Source organism: Lissotriton helveticus, chromosome 5_1 (genome assembly GCF_964261635.1).
Source record: "Lissotriton helveticus chromosome 5_1, aLisHel1.1, whole genome shotgun sequence".
Taxonomy (NCBI): Eukaryota; Metazoa; Chordata; class Amphibia; order Caudata; family Salamandridae; genus Lissotriton; species Lissotriton helveticus.
Window position 1 is genome coordinate 221,578,588 of NC_136065.1, and position 22,184 is coordinate 221,600,771.

General features: G+C 45.7%; 1 protein-coding gene across 3 annotated transcripts in view; it reads left to right on the plus strand.

Annotated features, from left to right (window-relative positions):
- Positions 1-16,677, plus strand: part of DPP7 (dipeptidyl peptidase 7) — a 1,731,842-nt gene extending 1,715,165 nt beyond the window's left edge. For 2 of the 3 annotated variants that reach the window (XM_078642039.1, XM_078642041.1), the window contains exon 12: positions 16,059-16,677. In XM_078642039.1, the coding sequence (XP_078498165.1) occupies positions 16,059-16,221 (163 nt within the window). In that variant the 3' untranslated portion in view covers positions 16,222-16,677. The remainder of the gene's footprint in view (positions 1-16,058) is intronic. The other variant, XM_078642042.1, reaches the window with a different exon arrangement.
- Positions 16,678-22,184: the final 5,507 nt, after the last annotated feature.

Sequence of the window (22,184 nt, forward strand, 5' to 3'; positions counted from 1 at the left end):
GGTGTATTGTACACACAGTGTAATATTCGGGGTGACCATGGTTGGTGTTATCTATGTGATGGGTTTGGATGTGTGAACAGTAGTGGGTGTGTTGTTATCTTGTGTAGTCTTGTCTGCATACTCACATTGGGTATATTTGTATGTGCACACTTGAGTAGTCAGACTGTGTGTTTGGCCTGTCCTTGTCAGTGTTGTTGATGTGTATGTGGCACTTAACATGCAAAATAGATGCACGTATAATCCTGGTATGCATTGCCTGTTTGTTTATTTGGTCTGACAAGTGCCTCTAATTATTTGCAGATGTATGATTTTGATGTTGTGCAGTGTGACTGGTTTGTTTGTTTTTGGATGTACAATCATCATCTGTGCAATCCTGATTTGTACACCACTTCAGTCGCGTGTGTTCCACCCCTTGCCTTCACAATGTGTGACCCTCACCAGCACTTCATGGTGTGGAGTGTTGTTGTGAGTAGCTGCTGGGCGTACTGGTCCTATGTGCCACTCAAGACACTTTAACATGCATATGGGTGTCATTGTAAGGTACCTGCTTGCAGGTATGGTTGTACATGTGCAGTGCATGTCTTTCTACAGCACATTGCTCTGGTGAAGTTGTATGCATCTGTGTTTTGATTTGTTGTTTCGCTGTGGTTTTGGTCACTGCTGTATTTGTGTTTGAAGAGCTACAGTTGCATTGACCATGTGTGTTGTGATGTGTGTAGTGTGATGACTTGTATTGTGTATCCACATGCTCGGGCAATCAGAGATGCGTGATTGTGTTTTGTTTTTGTGGTTGCCAGACTGCTTAATGGGCATACAGTGCTATCAGTGTTTTGTATCCACTAGACTTGCTGCCACATCAGGCACATCAATTGATATTCATGTATTTGTGATAGCCACATGTCAGTATGTGCTTTTGCTCACTGCTGTGTGTCTGTGCACACAATTTCGACTTAATTTGCACATGCATTGTGTGGTGTATTGACAACTACTGTTGACTCTGCCTGTTGTGTGGTTCAACAACGATTACCTGGTGTGGCACCTGTATGCTGGTGGCCTTTGGGCCCTGACAATCACTTTGCCACTATCAGGGAGGGGGGGCTGGCACCAGGGGCACATGTGTGGCACCTGTATGCTGGTGGCCTTTGGGCCCTGACACTCACCTTGCCATAACCAGGGAGGAGGCTGACACCAGGGATACCAGTATGCTGGTGGGCTTTGGGCCCTGACACTCACCTTGCCACTATCAGGGAGGGGGGCTGACACCAGGGATACCTGTATGCTGGTGGGTTTTGGGCCCTGACACTCACCTTGCCACTATCAGGGAGGGGGCTGATAACAGGGGTACCTGTATGCTGGTGGGCTTTGGGCCCTGACACTCACCTTGCCACTATCAGAGAGGGGGCTGACACTAGGGGCACATGTGTGGCACCTGTATGCTGGTGGGCTTTGGGCCCTGACACTCACCTTGCCACTATCAGGGAGGGGGCTGACACCAGGGGCACATGTGTGGCACCTATGTGCTGGTGGCCTTTGGGCCCTGACACTCACCTTGCCAATATCAGGGAGGGGGGCTGACACCAGGGGCACATGTGTGGCACCTGTATGCTGGTGCCCTTTGGGCCCTGACACTCACCTTGCCACTATCAGGGAGGGGGGCTGACCCCAGGGACACCAGTGTGGCAAGTCAATACAGGTGTTGGTTTGCCACATTACGTCTGACCTTGTTGCCAGACATCACTTTCCCTGATTGTCAGATGGGCACACATTTGTATGTGGTACAGGTTGTGATGGTAGTTCCTGTGATTGTATCAGGAAATGACCGCTGCTACCAATGGGGGCACGGTATTTACTTTGGGCCCAGGTCCCACTCAATCCTTACACCCTCACTGACACTGCGCATGTGTGGCGCTGGCCATGACTACTAGGTTGTGTGGATGTTTTCTTGCGTCCTCACCGCTGCGGTGACGTGACGGGAAGATGGCGGTGCTTACTTTGTTGATGGATGGTACAGGTGCGTAGCAGTGTGTTCACGACTAGCGGAGCCTTGCAATGACACTGGTGAATATGGTCCTGTGCCCACCAGGATGTCTGGAGTGGACAGGAAGACATTTGCAGGTCAGGTGTTGTGTGATGATGTTGTCCTCGGATGTGTGTCATTGACGTACCTGCGGCGTTGTGCACAGCGGCAGCATCTTTGTTGATGGCGGATCAGGAACAGCAGCGGAAGGGCCTGTAGGGCAGGATCTATAGCAGTAGCGACCGCGTGGAGCACTCTAGGATTCCCGTTTGGCTCCGCTGTGTTGCTTCTGCCGTGTTTCGATGGGTGGTTTCTCCGTTGCGGTCCGATGACCTATTTGAGGCATTGTAATTGGTACGGCGGTCTCACGTCATTCCACCGCTACGTCCGCCCTCGTCGCGGTACTAAACTACTGGCGGAACTGGATTTTACACTGTGGACGGAAATCGGGCTAAGTCTGCACATCGTAATGTGACGGTCGGAGACTCGCGGCCGTAGTTGGCAAAACTACACCCGCCAGGCCTGCGGAAGGGCACACCGGCCCGGTGGTGGCGGATCGCCCGCCATCGTAATTGGCCCCTTAGTTTGGTGTGTGTGCAAATCCTGCATTGCCGATCCCTGGTGAGTTGCTGCCACTACTGCTGAAACAATGCCAATGGAGGTACCAATGGGTGAGGCAGACTGGCCTCAAGGGCAGAGCCGGCTTTAGCACTGGTGGATCCCTGTGCAACAATGTTTGTTGGTGTCCCTCAATGACCACCTCGCCACGGATTCCCTCACTACCACCCTTTAACAGTGACCCTCAAGTCTTCATGACCACACTTTCTCTCAGATGCATTAAATTTGATTTACAGTGCCACTTATACCAGTGTAGGGTGTCAGAGCACTTTACATCACACACATTACACAGAGACAATCAATTATACGTGTGTAAATCAATGTAAAGGAAATGTTACATAAGACTAAGGACTATAAGGTGTAGGAGTCACATGACACCCATTTTATTAGGCAGTTTAGTTTAATAGTGATTCATCTGGAGAAACACCAACTCGAATTTAAGACATAATACCATGGTTGGGGATTCAAGATGGGTGGAATCATTCTTAGAGATTATTAAGTCCAAAATTGCGCCTTTATTGTGTGTCGGGCTGTTGCATAGTTGATTGAGGTCTAAGGCGTTGAGGAAGTTTTTGAGGCTGTTGACCACTGTGTCGTTAGGGTCGTTCCAGTGGCACATTAATCCTCTGCACTACCTTCCTATGAGGCAAAACTTCCACTAAACAAAACTCTGACCTCTCTCTAGGAAGAACATTAATCACCGGAGTTATCATGACATTTTATTGTTGCTGACACCTCCACCCAAAGTCAGCAGCCCTTCTCAAGGGTCCTGTGACCTCAGTGTCAGAGTCACTGTCGCTGTAGAGTGTGCTGCTTCATAGCCTGTCCGCTAGACTGGAGGTGAACTTCATTATGGATTGGGGTGGAAAAGCCTTCAAGGTTAAACCACACTTGCCACCGCTAGGGTCCATCTACTGGTGCTAAGAAACCAGGGCTTCTAAGGCCTTGCGGGGGGTTCTAAGGTCCAGCTTGGGAATGTGCTCCTTCGGGAGATTGGTGTGGTGGGTTGGTCATGAAAGCTGACCCTGGTTACCCAGTTCCAAATTGGCAACTGAATATAGTGCAACATACTCTCCCCCACTGAACACCATACTGCCCCACTGAAAGAAACTCACACTGCCTTCAACTACAACCCTACAACCCTAAATATTGTAAATACGTCAATCACTACAGGGAGAGTACCAGAAACTTGGAAATGTGCACAAGTCAGGGATTTGCTGAAAAAACCCAATCTTGACCCAGAAAAAATGACCAACTACCGCCCCATCTCACTCCTCCCCTGGGTAAGTAAGCTGCTTGAGAAACATATCAACACCAGCCTTATGCTCTATCTGGAAGCCAACCATCTGCTCCATGATTCTCAAGCCGGCTTTCGCCCAAAATTGGGGACAGAGGCGGCATTATTAACTGTCACAGAACTAGCCCGTAAGCACATGGATCAAGGCGGCACCACAGCAATTATGCTGCTGGATTTAAGTGCCGCCTTTGATACTGTTATCAGTAACATCCTTATCTCTCGCCTAAAACAGCTTGGAGTGACGGGAAGCGCCATCTCATGGTTACAGTCTTTCTTAGGAAACCGCACTTTCCAGGTGGTGGAGGGAGACATTCATTCTAAAAACTGGCCTCTCAACCAAGGTGTGCCTCAGGGCTCCTCCCTGAGCCCCACACTTTTTAACATTTATATGCAGCCGTTAGCGGAGGTCGTTCACCCTTTTGGCTTTGAAATCGTGACCTACGCTGATGACACCCAGCTTGTGGTGGCCCTGAATCAGCCAGGAAGCACCCCTCCAACCTGAATAGCTGCCTAGTAGCAGTTGCAAAATGGATGGCCTCTTCCCATTTAAAACTTAACGGGGACAAAACTGAACTGATGTTCCTGGGGAACACAGTGACCGACCCTACAATGGCCACCCTGCATGGGTCCCCCCCCCCCCGGAGCCAAAAAAACAAATCAAAAGCTTGGGCATGTGGCTGGATGAGACCCTTAGCTTTAACCACCAAGCCACAACACTCTCCGCCACTTGCTTCGGGCTGATGCGAATGTTGCGTAAAGTCCTACCACTCCTCCATTTTGAGGCCCGCAGGATAATGGTCCAGGCCATCATCCTGTCCCGCCTTGATTATGGGAATGCTTTATATTTGGGTGCACCAAACAGCACACTTGAAAAGCTGCAAGTCACTCAGAACGCAGCAGCACGTCTACTGCTCGGCCTGACCCTCCAGGCATTCGGGCACTGCTGCCCTGAGGAACTTACACTGGCTGCCCATCCAGGCCAGAGTAAAATTCAAAGCTATGTGCATAATGCATAAGGCCATGTGGAAAAATGCCCCCGCAATGATCTGTTCCCTCACCACCCCCTACAATCCCCAAAGATCACTGCATTCCAGCACGGCCTTTCTGGCAACAACACATAAGATCAAACGGGCCAGGTGGGGCGGACGGTCCTTCTCCCTGAATGCTGCCACGGCATGGAACTCTTTACCATCCACGCTTCGCAGCGAGCCCAATCATCTAAAATTCAGCAAAACCCTTAAAACCTTCCTCTTCTCTAAGTAAATCAGTAAACTCCCAGAGATACGCATCCACAGCGCTACGAGGCCTCCGGGTAGTAATGCGCTCTACAAAACTCACTTTCATTTCATTTCATTTATAAACACCTGGATGCGACTGGATTCAAATTACGCACTAGACAAGTTAATATGCTGCCTAGAAAAAAAAGTAACAACATCCTGGAAAAATCAAACACTCATAGGTAATGCAGGATTAAGTAAAGCATGTGAAATTGTAAGCAGGAACAACATGGTCCCTGTTATGCTTTTACACTCATTAATCAGAAATCGGTGAGTGTTTTTGCCTGAAAAGTTAAGGGCAGGAAGGGACCCGTTTTAATGTTCATTGCTTTTAAAAAGACCACATCCATGAACACAGAGTCACGGTACACATTTTGTTTTCCAATCCACTCATCATTCAGGCATTGCAGTACCTCAAGGATTGGTGCACTTCCCCACCAAGGTAAAACAATGCTGTTCAAAGAAAGACAAGAAAATAAAAGTAGTGCTTTATGGCAAACTGTCAAGTGATGCTAATGTGTTTGTGTGTGCATAAAATCAATCTGGCCACTTTGCGACCTCTGCATCTTTATTTATTTATTTATTTATTTCTCATATTTTTAACCTTTTATTCCTGAGGCTGCACTTTGGAATACAAAAAATGACAAAAAAGACGCCACTTCCAGCAAAAGTGTTTTTCTTTTTTGGATCTATTTCACAGGGGAACAAATAAACGAAAGGAGGAAAGAGGTTGAGAACCATTTCTGGAAGTTTTCAGTAAGTGAGGAGGAGCTAGACAGCAAGAGAGGGAATAAGAGGAAGAAAGAATGAGAGGGGAAAGCTGCCAGCGGCAGAGCAGAAGTAGACAAAGACCTTGTCTTCTCTGGGCAAGAAGGAAAAGACAAAGTCTTTTTCCTTTTCTGCTCACCCGGCCGTCCCCGAACGGCCACAAACGCCGAGCCTTATTTCCTTGGCTATTTCTGCCGCACGGGGACACATGTTTAAAATAGAAAAAAGTAGGGGAATGGAATCTATTGGCTGAAAGAAGTAGGGGCACACTGTGCCCTCCGATCCCGCCCACTTCAACCACTGCTCTTGAATTTCGGTGCACAGCCTGGCATAGCGGAGGTTGGGCGCACAGCCTGGTCTGCAGCCAGGCCCTTTGCCCCAGCCACTGGCATCAGCCTATGGCCAAGCACATGGCCATGTGCCGCTGGGGTTCAGTGGAGGGCCTGGCTTGGAGTCCGGTATTTGCATTCTCAGTAACAAAGAATTGAATGTGTGATAACTGAGTGTTCTTTTCATTTGTAAAGTAGTCTCTTGTGTACACCAGTGGAACCACAAAGAAACACTTGCATAGCGATTTGAAAGACAGTAAAACTAATGATACTGCTAGGGGCTGATCTAGGAGGTGATTGACAGTATTCAAGCCAAATTAAGAAGGGCTGGAGCCTAATAATCCAAAAGCTGAAGTAGGTTCACCCATTGGCTGAAAGAGGAAAAGCCCCTTTCTATATGTAATCATGTATGTGTTGAACACAGTATGTTTGTCATGAACGGTGCAAGCACCATTACATGTCAAACCTAGCCCTTGCAGGCCTTAATCTCAGCATATCCAGACTCTTCTGTAGGGTTCACAAACAGAATCATGTCTCATTAATCTTAATTGTTCAGGAATCTGTGAATCCTACAGAAAGACCATTATGTACTTCGAGGGATCAGTACAGTCTTCGCAATGCAAAAGAAACCTCTGATCACAATCCAATTGTTGGGCAAAGCAGTGGCTGCTTTACAAACCTGGGGATTTGTCACCTGTGCTATTTACGGATGGAGATTTTCAGGAGTGTGGATGTCATTTTGCTTCCAGTATTGTATGATTAAAGCATTGCCCTAAATGTGAACTGGAAGCATTTTCCATATTGCTTTCAAACATTGATGTATGATGAGAAAGTTCGTCCAAAGAAGCAGCAATGGAGAAACACCTTCAAAATAAGTTTCAAGAAGCTAAATTTATTTTGGGTGTAAGAGTTCTCCCTGCTGTATTTCATTAGGAATAAAGTATTAATTCAAACAAATGTTAATAAAGGTGGTGTGATGTGTGGTTACTTAAATGTACATACCCCCGTCTACTGTCATTGAGCACACGCATACCTTTCATATGAGGCGATAGGTGCCTGAGCAGTACCACATAGAAGGCCCAATGGCAGTCTGTGGAAGCCATTTCTTCTGCGAGAACCTGACAGTCCTGGTAACAGCCAGGTTGCCTCCAGCCTTTGTTGCTCAGATGAGTTATGCACCATTTCATTTGAAATCATAAAAGCATAAACCGGCATAGAAATATATATATATATATATATATATGTTCGAATCAAATAGATAATCAAATATGACTATAAAAAACATAACATACGATAGAAAGTCATTTAGACGGTAATTGTAAAAACATACATACATACATACAGGGTTCAATTAATAACATGCCATCTAAAAACTCCATTATTATATATCAAATTATGCATAGATTAAAATGTCTTTCCTGTAGAGAGCACTGCCCACAAAAGATTTGACCGATAGCAGCATATATCCAGAGAAGGTAAGTTTTGCAAAAACAAATATGCTGGGGAGCATTGTTTGAAATTAAAACACTTTAGAACTGGAATAATTTAGTGTTTCCTCTGTTCTATATACAGTTTTCAAAAAAGCATTACGTGACTAGTGCTCTGTTTTTACACTTGGTCACGGGGACGGTTATCTAATTTTTGAGACCAACCATTCCTTACGGGGAAGCTGGTTAAACGTTGAAAGATATCTATTCTGAAACGTGTAAGTACAAAACTTTGCCTGGGGTTTGGAAAAAAACTTAAGGTAAGTTTGCGTATTGTACATAATCTGCATAGATTGATGATTTAGGAATGTGGCAGCTCTGTATTTACCCTGAGTTCTACAAGGAGCCCCAAGGACTTAATTTTCAGATCTTTCCTACTTATGTTTAACAAGGTTTTGGGCTGTTCAAAATACAAGGATACAATGATTAACCCAAGTCACAACAGAATTGTTTAATATTGGTTGAGGCAATCTCTAACAACTACCCGGTTAAGGCCAGTAAATTCTGAAGTCCAAATCTTGTGCCATAACAAAAGTGGCTGCATCTTAATTATATCAACAAGAAATTCTAGACCCAGTTCTGCTTGGCAAACAAAAGAAGAAACACTTTTAGGTGCAGCAAGAAGACACCTCAGAAACTCCTTTTCTACTATTTGAAGTTTCTTGCATTTAACATGTCCTCATACACCTACCCCATAAGTAGCAATGTATAGGCATTTAGCTTTATAAAACTTAATAATTTCATGGGGTTGGTTCTTGCCTAGCTTCCTTGCGAACTAACTGATTTCTTATACAAAAGATTCCTGGTCTTAATACATTGAGTGCATGCATTCTCCCTAACAAACCGTATACACGGATCAGAAAAGGTCTTCGTAGTATCAATCTTTGCATCAAATATTTTTATATTGCAGCATTTTACTGTTTTACTACCTCAATTCATAATATAGGTTTTACAGTGACTAGAAAACCCAAGTCGTGCATATAATCAACAAAGTTTGAGAGGAGTTTTTGTAGGCCCAATGGAGTTTGTGCCATAACAACAGCACCGTCCGCATAGATGAGGGCTGTTATGGTTTGGTGACCAATTGGTGGGAGATCCTTAGATTTACTAGCCAAGTATCTCCCAAGACTGTGTGTGTGTGTATGTATATATATGTATATATATATATATTTATATATATATGTATATATATGTATATATATATATATTTATATATATATATATTTATATATATATATATGTATATATATATATATATATATATATATATATATATATATATATATATATATATATATATATATATATATATATATATATAGAGAGAGAGAATATGAGAATAATTACAAAAAAGGCAAGTTCGCAGCCCTGCGGCACCCTTCGCTCTATGCGGGAGGACCTGGTGCACTCCTCCTGCAGTCATAGCGAACTCTAGCCTTGATACCTGAATATAATTCCCTTAGTAAGTGGATTTCAGATATCTCCACCTCTAAATTAGTCAACAGTGTCTAGTTAACTTATTCTCTTAGCTATGCAATATGTATAGGATGTTTATATTAAAGGCTTGAGATTAAACTGGAAAAGAGACCTCTCTGTTAGACCTACCTTTCCACTGCTCATTTACCGAAAACCATTTGCAAAGCTATCATTTTTAAACTATTAAAGCTTTTGTAATGCTGTTGTACCGGGAACTAGCTTATTATAAGTCTCCACATGTTGCATAGCAAAGAGCATAATTTCAACATATAAGGAATGGCACTCTTCTGAGCACACTTTCTTCTTTGACTTTCAGTGGACCTCTCTCAGTCTCCTTGTATGTATTGTCAGCTACTTTTCTTTATATTGACACTACAATTGATTATTCTATCAGTTAATATGCTCCAAACACTGTTTTATTATTTATCGTGAACATAATTGGGTCTGGAGGAAGCTAGTCAACAGTTCAACTGAATATATTGTGGATTGTATTTCTGATAGATACATCTGCCGTGTGGATTCCTCACCTTGTGAATATCCCCTTGCGCCAGCAACATTCGGAAATTCTTTTCGTAGCTTCGCGCCGACGTGGACTTGGACGTCATAGAGGCACGGCACCGCTCGCGACTCCGCTGACATCACCGACGCCTATAATAGGCCGACGCCGGCGTGATGACATCAGTTCCCTTTTTTCCGCGTCGTCGACGCTAACGGTTTTCTGGGATCGTACTGTAGCTTCCTAGTAACTTTGTTACTCTTGTTCTATTATTACTGTTTCTATTTTCTTCGAGATGTCGTCGAAGAAGACTGGCTTTAAGGCTTGCGGAGAATGTGGCAAGACAATGTCTATTACTGACCTGCATGAGTGCTGCGTCTGGTGCCTGAGTTCCGACCTTGTTGCAAGAAGATGACTCCAAAGGCCCTGCGGGAAAGGGAGACAAAACTCCTCGTGGCAAAACTGAAGCGTAAGAAGGTTAAAAAGACTTCGAAGTCTCGATCTCAGAGTTCGAGGTCGAGGTCTTGATCGAAGTCGTGCTCGGAGTCTTCAGCTCATGTTTCAAGATCCTCAAGGAAAAAGCATAAGAAGAGGAGCCATGAGTCACGTCATCACTCAGGAAGGACTCTGGTTCGAGGCCGAAGTCGCAAGTCAAACTTCTTCATAAAGAAGCGGAGGTTTCGGCGTTGGAGGCTCGGGACTCTGTTGGTGAAGCTTCGTATCCGAATTCGCCCGAGTCGCAGAAGCAGATGGCTATCCCTTCCCCAGATCCGTCCAATCCTTCTGGTCAGGAGGATGAAGGTGAGGTGCAGGAGGTTGGTGAGGCCGAGGTTCCAGTGCCTGCGGGTTCGTCGACCCCGGTTCCGGAGCTCGGAGAAGAGGTCAACTTCGGGTCGAATCCGCAGGAACAGCCCGGAAGACCGTATCCAGATTTTCCAGCTCCAGGTCAGGATCCATCCCAATTCCTGAACGCCATGTTTGGTGTTTATTCCAGGGCGATGTACCAGTCTGGTGCACCTATTGGTCCCACGGGTCCTATGTCTTTCAACTTGGGTGTTCCCCAGGCTTATGCTCCTGCGCCCTTCATGCCTTTTATGCCGGCTCTACCACCGCATTGGCATTTTCCGACACCGCCTGTGTCGTCGACGCCGAAGCGTACGACGCCGACTCCGTCGACGCCGGTTCCATCGACGCCGATGCCTACGACTCCGAGGCAGGATTCTGTTCGACCTCGTGTGAAACGACCTCATCCGACTTCAGGTTCGACGCCGGCTCCGGCCCCGTCTGAGTCGGTGCCGGATCCTTCGACTTCTATCGTGAAGGAAAGGTCACGGAGAGAAGCCCAGAGACTTCTGGAGGAAGAACAATATCGGTATGCTGATATGGAGGAAGGAGAGTTCCAGGAGTCTGAAGATCCTTTTGAGGACCTGGGAGAGGCCAGTGGGCTTGAACAATCTCCTGAGAGGGATTTGGCTTCGGTGTCGATTGTGCCTTCAAAGGATGTGGTGCCTTATCACACTGTTATCAAAAAGGCGGAAAATTTGTTGAACATTACTCTGCCCACTGCTACTCGAGTATAAGTCAAATCTTCTAACTGAAGTTCTTCACTCACCCTCCCCTTCTATTGAGCCAATGCTGCCCTTTAATGATGCGTTAGCTGAACCCATCTATGAGGTTTGGAAGAAGCCCTTGTCTACTCCTGCGGTTTCTAGGGCAGTGGCGAGGAGGTACAGGGTTGCGCCTGGTGACCCTGATTTTTTGTAAACTCACCCCCTGCCTGAAAGTGTGGTTGTGCAGGCTGCCTGCTCGAAGAGGTCTGCTGGTGCTTTTCCACAGGTTCCTGGGGATAAGGAGTCCAGAAAGCAGGATCAGGCTGCCAAGAAGGTCTTCTCCTCAGCCAGTATGGCGTTAAAGTCAACCAACGCAACTTGTCTGATGGGACGGTATGTCCATGCCTTGATGGATTATGTTAAACAGTTGGTTCCGAAAATCCCTGAGGAGGATAGAAAGGATTTTCAGGAAGTGATATCGGACACTCAGGCTGCTGCGAGGCAGGTGATTCAGAGTGGGCTGGACACTGCTGATTCGGTAGCGAGGGTCATGGGCTCTTCCGTGGCCACTAGGAGAGCCGCATGGCTTAAAACATCGGAGTTCTCTACAGATGTTCAGTCTGTTTTGATGGACTTGCCTTTTGATGGCTCAGGATTGTTTGGCAAGAAGGCTGATACGGCCTTGGAACGTTTTAAAGACAGTAGGGCCACTGCTAAATCTTTGGGCCTTCAGTCCAGGGGTACTACTGGAAGACGCTTCAGAGGATTTGGCAGATCTTCCTTTCGTTCCTACAGACCATCTCAGCAGCAGCCACAGCAACAGCAAAATACGCTGTACAAATCATACAGGGGCAGGCAAAGAGCCCGTCCTAGAGGCCGTCAGGCTTCCTCCTCCTCCACTTCTTCCCCTTCCCAGCCCCCTGCCAATGCAGCAAAGCAGCCCTAGATCCGCCATTCCGGATCATGTGGTCCCAGTAGGGGGCCGGCTTACCCATTTCCTACGAGATTGGGAATTGATAACATCGGATCTTTGGGTTCTCAATCTCGTGGGGAGTGGGTATGCTCTTCCCTTTCGGGAGTTTCCCCCAAATTACCCTCCTTGCCAGGGTTTTTGTTCGGAGGACCACCTGCTTCTCCTGCAGGAAGAAGTCCTGGCACTGTTCAAGAAAGGTGCGATAGAGGTGGTTCCGGAGCAGGAGACGGGTCAGGGGTGCTACTCCCGGTATTTTCTGATCCCCAAGAAGGATGGCAGACTTCGACCAATCCTGGATCTCAGGATCTTGAACCTTTACCTGAAACAGGAAAAGTTCAAGATGCTCACTCTTGCACAGGTTCTTCAAGCGCTGCTGGAAGAAGACTGGATGGTGTTGCTCGACTTACAGGATGCGTATTTTCATATTCCCATCTTGAAGTCGCACAGAAAGTATCTCCGTTTTACGGTTGGGTCGCAACACTACCAGTTTGCGGTCCTTCCGTTTGGTCTTACTACTGCACCTCGAGTCTTCACCAAAGTGATGGCAGTGGTGGCAGCACATCTCAGAAGGTCGGGGATTCCTGTATTCCCGTATTTGGACGACTGGCTGATCAAGGCGGAGTCGTCCGAGAAGGTGCTCCATCATCTGCAGGAGACAACTCAGTTATTGCACAGGTTGGGTTTTTCAATAAATGTACCCAAGTCTCACCTGGTGCCCTCCCAGCGCATCCTGTTCATAGGTGCGGTACTGGATACAACTGTATGCCGTGCATTCCCTCCTCCTCAAAGGATTCGCGACATACAGGCAATGATTCCTTTATTTTTCAATGGAGCGGTTGTTCCAGTCCTGAAGGTCCTTCGCCTGCTCGGTCTGATGGCTTCTTGCATTCTGTTGGTCAGCCATGCACGCTGGCACATGAGGGCACTCCAGTGGTGCCTCCGCAGGCAGTGGTATCAGCACAGCGGAGATCTCAGGGAGTCAGTGAGGATCTCCAGAGAAACTGCGGCGGATCTGTCTAGGTGGAGCGTGGAAGGCAATCTGTCGCAAGGAAAGCCTTTCCAACTGCCTCCATCGGTGGCCACAGTAATAACGGATGCATCCACTCTAGGGTGGGGTGCTCATCTGGGGGACCTGGAGGTCAAGGGTCTTTGGTCTCCGGAGGAAAGGTTGCTTCATATCAACCTTCTAGAGTTGTGGACGATACGTCTGGCGCTCAAGGCCTTCCTCCCTTCCCTTCACGGCCGTTCGGTCCAGGTCTTGACGGACAACACGACTGCGATGTGGTACATCAACAAACAGGGAGGAGTGGGGTCACAGTGTCTCTGCGCCTCTGGTCCTGGGTTCAGGACCATCGGATTTGTCGGATGGCAAATCATCTGGCCGGAGTTCAGAACGTTCGTGTAGACAGTCTCAGTCGGCAGTTCTCTGCCGACCACGAGTGGAGGCTTCATCCAGAGGTAGTTCGCCACGTCTTTCGGACGTGGGGGACTCCTCAGGTGGACCTTTTTGCCACTCAAGAGAATGCTCACTGCCCGTTATTCTGCAGTCTCCAGTATCCGATGCAAGGAGCCTTGGGGGGACGCGTTTCAGTTGAGTTGGGGCTCACAACTCCTTTACACATTTCCTCCCATACCCTTGATTCCTCGAGTTCTGAGGAAGATTCGCCAAGACCGGGCCCAAGTTATATTGATTGCCCCGAATTAGCCAAGAAGGGTGTGGTACACAGATCTTCTCCACCTCTCCTCGTGCTCGCCGCTCAGTCTCCCTCACAGGGCAGATCTCCTCTCCCAGATGGAGGGGCAGGTTCTACACCCCCACCTCCAGACCTTACACCTTCATGCCTGGAGATTGAACGTGGCAACCTGAGTTCTTTTTCTCTCCCGCCTGATGTAGTGGATGTCATCTTGTCAGCCAGGCGTGACTCCACTAAGTCCATCTATTCTTATAGGTGGTCAAAATGTGTTGCTTGGTGCAGGGAGAAGTCTATAGACCCTTTGAAGGCCCATTTATCTGATGTTCTCCAGTTTGCCCTTTCTCTGGCACAGCAGGGGCTTGCTGTTGCCACAGTGAAGGGCTATCTTTCAGCGCTGTCGGCTTTTATCTGTTTGCCTGACCAGCCCTCTATTTTTAAATCTCCTGTAGTCTTAAGGTTTTTGAAGGGCCTCATAAATAAGTCCCCTCCTACTCCTTTTATTGTGCCTCAGTGGGACTTAAATCTTGTTTTGACCTTTCTGATGGGTGCTCCATTTGAGCCTCTTCACAAATGTCCTATGAGGCTTTTGACTCTTAAGACTGTCTTCCTCGCTGCAATAACCTCGGCAAGGAGGGTAAGTGAGCTTCAAGCTCTTAGTTCCGAGCCCCCTTTCTTGACCATTCATGCTGATCGAATGATTCTTAGGACCAGGGCTGCTTTTCTGCCAAAGGTGGTGACTCCTTTCCACCTTGGTCAATCCATTACCCTCCCTACCTTTTATCCTCCCCCTCACCCTTCCAAGAAGGAGGAGAGATTGCACCGTCTGGACCCCAAGAGGGCGGTGTCTTTTTACCTAGACAGAACTAAAGACTGTCGGTTGGATGACCAGCTCTTCATTGGCTTTGCTGCCTGCAAGAGAGGAAGAGCAGTCCATAAGAGGACTTTATCAAGATGGATCGTCCTCTGTATTAAGATCTGCTACTCTTTGGCCGGTAAGGAACCACCAGAGGGTATAAGGGCTCATTCTACTAGAGCTAAGTCTTCGACCTCAGCATTGGCTAGAGGTGTGCCTGTAGAGGATATTTGTAGAGCGGCAACTTGGTCTTCCCTCCACACATTCGCGAAGCATTACTGCTTGGATTCCGAAGTGAGGAGGGACGGTCACTTTGCACGCTCTGTCCTTCAGGATTTCCTGGTCTAGAAGAGTGGACACCCTCCTCCGGGAGTGGGGACTGCTGTGGGACTCTATTCACAAGGTGAGGAATCCACACGGCAGATGTATCTATCAGAAGAACAAGTTACTAACCTTCGGTAACGCTTTTTCTGGTAGATACAATATCTGCCTGTGGATTCCTCACTGACCCACCCGCCTCCCCGTTGTCCACTCTTCTATGTCAGAGTTTCTATTATGTATTTGTTCTATTTTCAAATGTTTTGTTGCATTTGCTTCACACTGTGTGTGTTACCTTGATATATATACTGTGTATATGTCTACTGTCATTGGTCCGTCCGTGTGCCTCGAAGGCACGGAAAAAAGGGCGGAACTGATGTCATCACGCCGGCGTGGGCCTAATATAGGCGTCGGTGACGTCAGCGGAGTCGCGAGCGGTGCCGTGCCTCTATGACGTCCAAGTCCACGTCGGCGCGAAACTACGAAAAGAATTTCCAAATGTTGCTGGCGCAAGGGGATATTCACAAGGTGAGGAATCCACAGGCAGATATTGTATCTACCAGAAAAAGCGTTACCGAAGGTAAGTAACTTGTTCTTCTCAACCTCATTCATACACTTATATTGTAACCTTACACTGCTCAGGCTCTTTGTGTTCCTAAGTGTAGCGATGATAAGGGCTCTAGTGTTCTCTGTAAAGTGTCTACACTTGATCTGAGCATGCTCAATTTGGCGTCTCAATCGCAGTATGACTGTCCGCACTGACAGTGCTCTGTTACCATCTGCTAGGGGCGAGGTAACTCTTAATTGGCCTGCTACTGCACTGATAACTCATCTTTAAGTTGTTCTGCTTTTAAAAAAAGTAATGGTATTTTATGGTGATATGAATTGTATTTTGTTTTTCTTAGTGGATCTAATGACGCTGATCCCGATTCTGTCAAAGAGGCTCGTCAGCTAGAAGCAGTCATCATTCAGCAGTGGGTGAAAGCAGCTAAACTTGAATCAGCCTGGGAAAAACTAAGTGGAATGTTTGCAGGGAATCCACATAACAAGAACCTAGAGAAGCCTTAGAATCAGTTTGCTGGGCTTGAACCGTCTACTCGGCACTGAGACACAGAAACAACAAGTCCCTGGGCTTAAAAAACTGGAAGATCAGCAATATTTATAGTAATTGTGGGAAAAACTTGGTGAACCTGTCTCAAATGGCACGTTATCTTCTCTCAATGAAGACATTATGTGGAAAATCGAATGTGTAGTAAAAGGAGTTGTACATTCTTTTTCTACAAAAATTTGTGTTAACCAATGGAAGTTTATCTTAATTGCATTCCAGTGGCCGACCAGATCATTAGTGAGGGCAACATAGAGAAATCAAATAAAATAGCATACATTTGCTGACATTCAGCGATTTTCATCCTGATTGAACCGAGTTCATAGATCTATATTCTATTTGGCATTAAGCAAGCCTTTATATTATTTACTATTTTTGAAGATGTGTGACCAATAAAGCTTTATATTGATCTATATGTACACCTATTTGTGGAAAACTTGAATATTTGCTTATTGTGTTTGTTAATTTCCTCAATGTCCTCTTTTTCTTTTAAGTAGCTTCATTACTTGAAAGAAATAGCTATTGTCGTTTAAAATTTTCCTTTTCATCCCTCAAACCATCAGATTTTTTACGTTTACCATTTTTAAGTCTTGTCTAAAACAGTGCATATTCTGTCTCATGCAATGCCTTTTGTTAACTTTCAGGGGACTTAGAGACCACCCATCGCTTACCATTGGATGGCTTCATTGTCATTCTCATTTGCATGCTTCTATTTCGTCAACTTTGGTCGGCGTCCTTCCCCTTTTTGTGTTTGTCCTTCCTGTGGAGCATGATTGCATTACTTGTGGCCTTTCACTGCTCATTTTGCAGGTGCAAAATTGTTCTTTTTGTTTAAGGACTGTATACAATGGCGTGTGTTTTTCAGCAGACTCCCTCCTCCATGTTCCTCCCCAGTCACTCCATTGTCTTTGTGCTTGCACTAACCCTTGTCCAGCCCTCTTTTGTCCATGTGCTTTCTCCAGCTCCTTCTGCCCTCCCTCTGTTTTCTATCTGCTTGCACTAGCCCCTCTTTTCTTCCATGTTGTTCGTTTACTTAACCCCAGTCCCGCCCACCTACCCTCCGTCATCCATGTGGCTACTCCTGCCTACTTTCTATTGTCAGTGTGCTTTCCTCAACCTCTCCAGCCGACTTGCCATTGTCCATGCGCTTTTGCATTGCCCTTCCCACCCTCCCATCTATTGTCTGCCTGCTAGCCCCAGTCCATTGTGCCCAACTCCATTGTCAGTCTGCTTGCAACCAGCCCCCACCACCACACTTTGTCTATCTGCTTACCCTCTCACCCACCCTCTATTGTCTGTGCGCTTCCCCCATCCCCTTTCGCTTGTCCTCTCAGCCACCCCTTGTCTTTTTCTTCCACCCTCTGTGTTGGCTCGCGGGAGCAAACAGCTAAAAAAAATAAAAAATTAAAAGTTATGATGCAGTCCATGCTAATGAATTTCTTATTGTTCTTTAAAACTACTCATTAGCACTGGAAGCATTATAGCACTGTTTTAGTTAGTTTTAGCCATGCTGTACAGCAGCTGTGTTGCTGTACAACATGGCTGCAAAACATTGCCAGAGCTAATATGTCTTGGAGGAGAGACCAGTTGGCTTTGCTAGTGCTTGTTTCCAGTGGTTGCGAAATAAGATTTATCAGGAAGCATGGTGAGAGATGCTTTGAAGCATTTCCAATATAGGGTATGAATCTTTTCAGTGATATCTAACTAGTGAGGTTGCTGTGAGGGGGGTGGGCTGGTGCGCTATGTCCTGGCTTCACTTGTGTCCCACCACTAGAGAAAGTCAGCAAAACAGACACTGTCCTCTCAGCCCGGGAAGATTGATGCTGTTTCTGTCTACCTTTCAGGTTTACTTTCTCTTGCATTCCCGAAGAGTATTTTTTTTTCAAGTTGGTATTTTTTTTAGGTCTCGGCCTGATCCAGCGCATGCGCTCGTCTGGCCGAGACATTTAGTAGCTGCTTTGAAAAGTGCTACTTTCCCGGCGACCAGCTTACTATCACGCGCATGTGTGACGTGCACAGCTGCCATTTGGCTTCTTTTATTGCGTGTGTGAAGGCCCTCCCTTACCATGCGCGCCTCGCTTCAATGCCCGCATCACTCTGCTGGCCTTTCTCTTTCACGGCCGCGTGGGGTTACTATTACTGCTGTGCGGCCAATGCTTGTTTTACTAAGGCCCTTGTCACTTATGCCTGCATGCGCTATATAGTAACACCACAGCTTGTACACATGCCCACCTGAGACACTGCCACATGCACTCAATACTATGTGAACAATACATCCGGGTACAACGCACCCATTGCCCATTTGCGAACTATGTCCCTGCGTGCCCACAACACCTATATGCTCCTTAGCGGGCACAGGAGCCGCTAGGGCTACCCGCTCAAGAAGTACGTGTCGCATCTCCGGGCTGACAGTTCCAGTCCCCGAGTCCAGCGCAATAGTCCCTTGTCGCCACCTCTTCCACGGTGCGGGCCTTTTCTCTCCGTTAGTAGTCGGCAGTGGGCTACAGTTGCGCCTCCACCCCAGGTGCTCCCCGGCTAGCTTTTCTGACGCCGCTCCAGCCGCCCGTGACCCGCTGCACCGCCGCCATCTCCTGCATTCCATGCAGTCCAGCGGCAGCCATGGGGGCGAGGCCTGCAACACTAGACAACAGGGCGATACAGAGCCCACCTCCAGGGGTCATCTTAAGACTGTTTAAGCAATCATAACATCGGGCACTCTTAGGAAACGACAGTACATAAAAGAAAAGCATTCCAAAGTAAGCAGTCATATTTTAAAGCGTATTGTTATTATTTGTCATTGAATAGGAATTATTTGAAAGTAAAATCTTTGTCCCAAATTGCCCCAAACAGTAACGATACATGTTTATACTTTTGTTTGAGTGCAAATACAAAGTACATTTTGGTGAATTTTTAAACTTCTCAAACCATTTATTTTCCTCTGACTTCACTCCAGAATGTCCGATCTGTTAACTACCACCTTAGCCAGTGCCTTTTCACCTCCGCTAAAGAGGGATAAGCGGTCCTCAACAACTTTTCCTTCAGCAGCTGGGGTTCTGGCCCCGTGACGCACGGTAAAGGCAGGTAAAGGAAGGGCAAATGTCGCTTTAATGTCAAAAGAAATTATAGTGAAGCTATTCCCAGACATCACCTGTTAAGCAATCGTTACATGATCCTAAAACCTCTTATTGTTATTTACTTTTCCCACTGTGACATGCACGTCAAGCAGTCCCATTTCTATGCCAATGACTTTCACACACGTCCCTATTACGCGTGGCTTTTGTTTCTGGAAGTGACGTCTTACACTGGCTTCTATCGTGCCAGCTGTTCGTTGTCAATAGAACTGAAACAAAAGCCTGTTGAAGTATATAGGAAGTTCAAGAAAAGTCTGGTCCAGGCTTTTCAAAATGTAAATGTTTCTCTCTCCAATGCAGCGAAGGCGCCGCGGTTGTAAACAGAGTATCTGTCAGCATTCCTTATTTAGAGAAAAAACAGCTGTTTTTTTCTAGCCAGACACAATGTTATTAATAGCTTAATACCAGTTAAAATAGTTCCAATTTAAGCGCATGTCATCGGGGAGCTTTACTCCACTAGCTGAAGTGCATTAAAGTCAAGGATTTTTAACACTAAATATTTCTCTTCTCCAGTGGTTGAAGTGGGAGGAATCTGAGGGGCACGAGGTACCCATACTTAAAAAAAGAAATTGATCAAAACGGTCCCCCTACTTCTTGGGAACAACTGTCCCGAGAGTTCAAATTCTTCAACTTTGAAGCAGAGGGAGGGGCAGACAGCTTAATAAGCCTGATTGACCAGTAGCGCATATTCACATTTCTTTCAGGCAATCTGCAAATGTAAAAGTTACTTGGAAGCCACATTGGTTGTAATTGATGGAATCACTTGAGGCTTCCTGATGACACATTTATTCTTGTTGAGAGGTATTGCAAGGGAGTTACCAGCTATGCTGTGAAGTGTGCGTTTTCAAAGGACAGTTGTAAAAAAACAACCATTGGCATTGCCAATAGGTCTCGCCTTTGGGACCTTATAAGTGTTTAGTTATCCAGCACAATATCCTTGGTGCAACAATATCAAGTGTTGCATGGCTAAGCACTTATAAGGTCCCAAAGGCGAGATCTATTGGCCATGCCAATGCTTGTCATGCAACTTATTACTCATGTGCGTAGTGTGAAAAGATTTTAGGGCTTCTTCTGACATGGCAAACCCCTTATAACATAATCAAGGGAAAAACACAATAGTGACACTCAAAGATTAGAAAAATACAAAATATTTATTTATACAATGATAAGATCTCATTCTTGAATGCATCATAGAAGCATAAGTCACATAAAATAGAGAAATGCTACAAACATTTGCTACAGAGATTATCACAGGCGCACAACTTTCTTACCGCTTTCATCCAATACCATATATACTATACACACACACGAAACTTAAATTGTAGAAATTATTTTTTTCAGATTTTATGATAGCGATAATACATGATGTATAATGACCAAAACAAAAATGGTATTTTTTGATAGATTGTTAGGCCTTTTTGTTAAATTGGGTGCAAGGCTGACTCAATGCGCGTTTCGACAGAAACACTGTCTTCATCAGGAGTTTCACCTCTGAACGTTGTGCTCTGGAAAGAATAATAATACATATATGGTGATCAAATATATTAACAACTAAGGTGTCACTATTACATTGTATTGACAATTAATACCAGAGATGACTAAGGCCTATGAATACAAAAATTCAATAAGGTAGTTACTCACATTCTCTTCATAATAGAAAAAATACGAACCAGAAATTGTTATATATAGATGCCTAAAACATATCCATATATCCGTCACTGATAATGAGTCTAGTCCCCATCAGTCTAACTATGGACTAGAAAGAGGTAGTCATCCTTCAAACTATCAAAGAGGCCAGTTGCCTTTTTTAGGCAGACGAGGGCCACGACGAGGCACCTGGAAACCGAGGTACCAGTCCAGGTTCAATACGAACCACAACTTTCACGAATATCCTCAGAGTCATGCACAATACCTGGTGACCAGGAATGCCCAGTATTGGAGAACATAGATACGATACCAATATTTAATTTGTCAAAACATATCCTTACCGATCCTGAAGTTAAACTTTTATCAAAAGGTTTATCGTTTGTCCCCATATACTAGAGCAGACATCTTTGAGACCTGTCAGGATTTACATTCTTTTTTCAGGAAAATACGCCTAAAAAAGTTTTTGGAGAATAGACCTATGTTAAACACTCTTGAAGACAATCTATCAGGCCTCCGTCCGATTTCAGTTTTCACCCCGTCTTTTGACCAAGTTGGACCAGAGGTGGGAATTTTTGAATCGGTTGTTATTGAAAAACTGGAGAGAAGTATGAGATATGTTCCTAAGCCCATACCTAATCTGCTTAAGGAGGAACTATTGGCTCTCAATACACTAAACTCAAAAAAATCTCACAGTGAAAAGCTGTGATAAAGGGCGTGGTAATGTAATAGATACGGATCTCTACATATCCAACATGAACACCCTCTTAAATAATTCTGAACACTATCGTAAAATTAGTGTAGATCCAACATCTAGAGTTTTAAGTGAAATCAGCACCCTCACAAACAATGCAGTTGAACAGGGCATACTATGCCAACAAGAGAGTGATTACATGAATGTGGAAGTACCCCATATGACCAGTGTCTTCGGGGTACCTAAAATCCACAAAGACAGCAACAACCCTCCTATAGACCGATTGTTACAACCATCGGATCAGTAACGGAACATATATCCAAATACATTGATCAAATACTACGTCCATATGTTTATAAAATTCCTTCGTACATTAGAGACACTAAAGATATGATCTCTAAAACAGAAGGCCTTAGCTTTAACAAGCAAACTGACACATTAGTATCTTTGGATATTG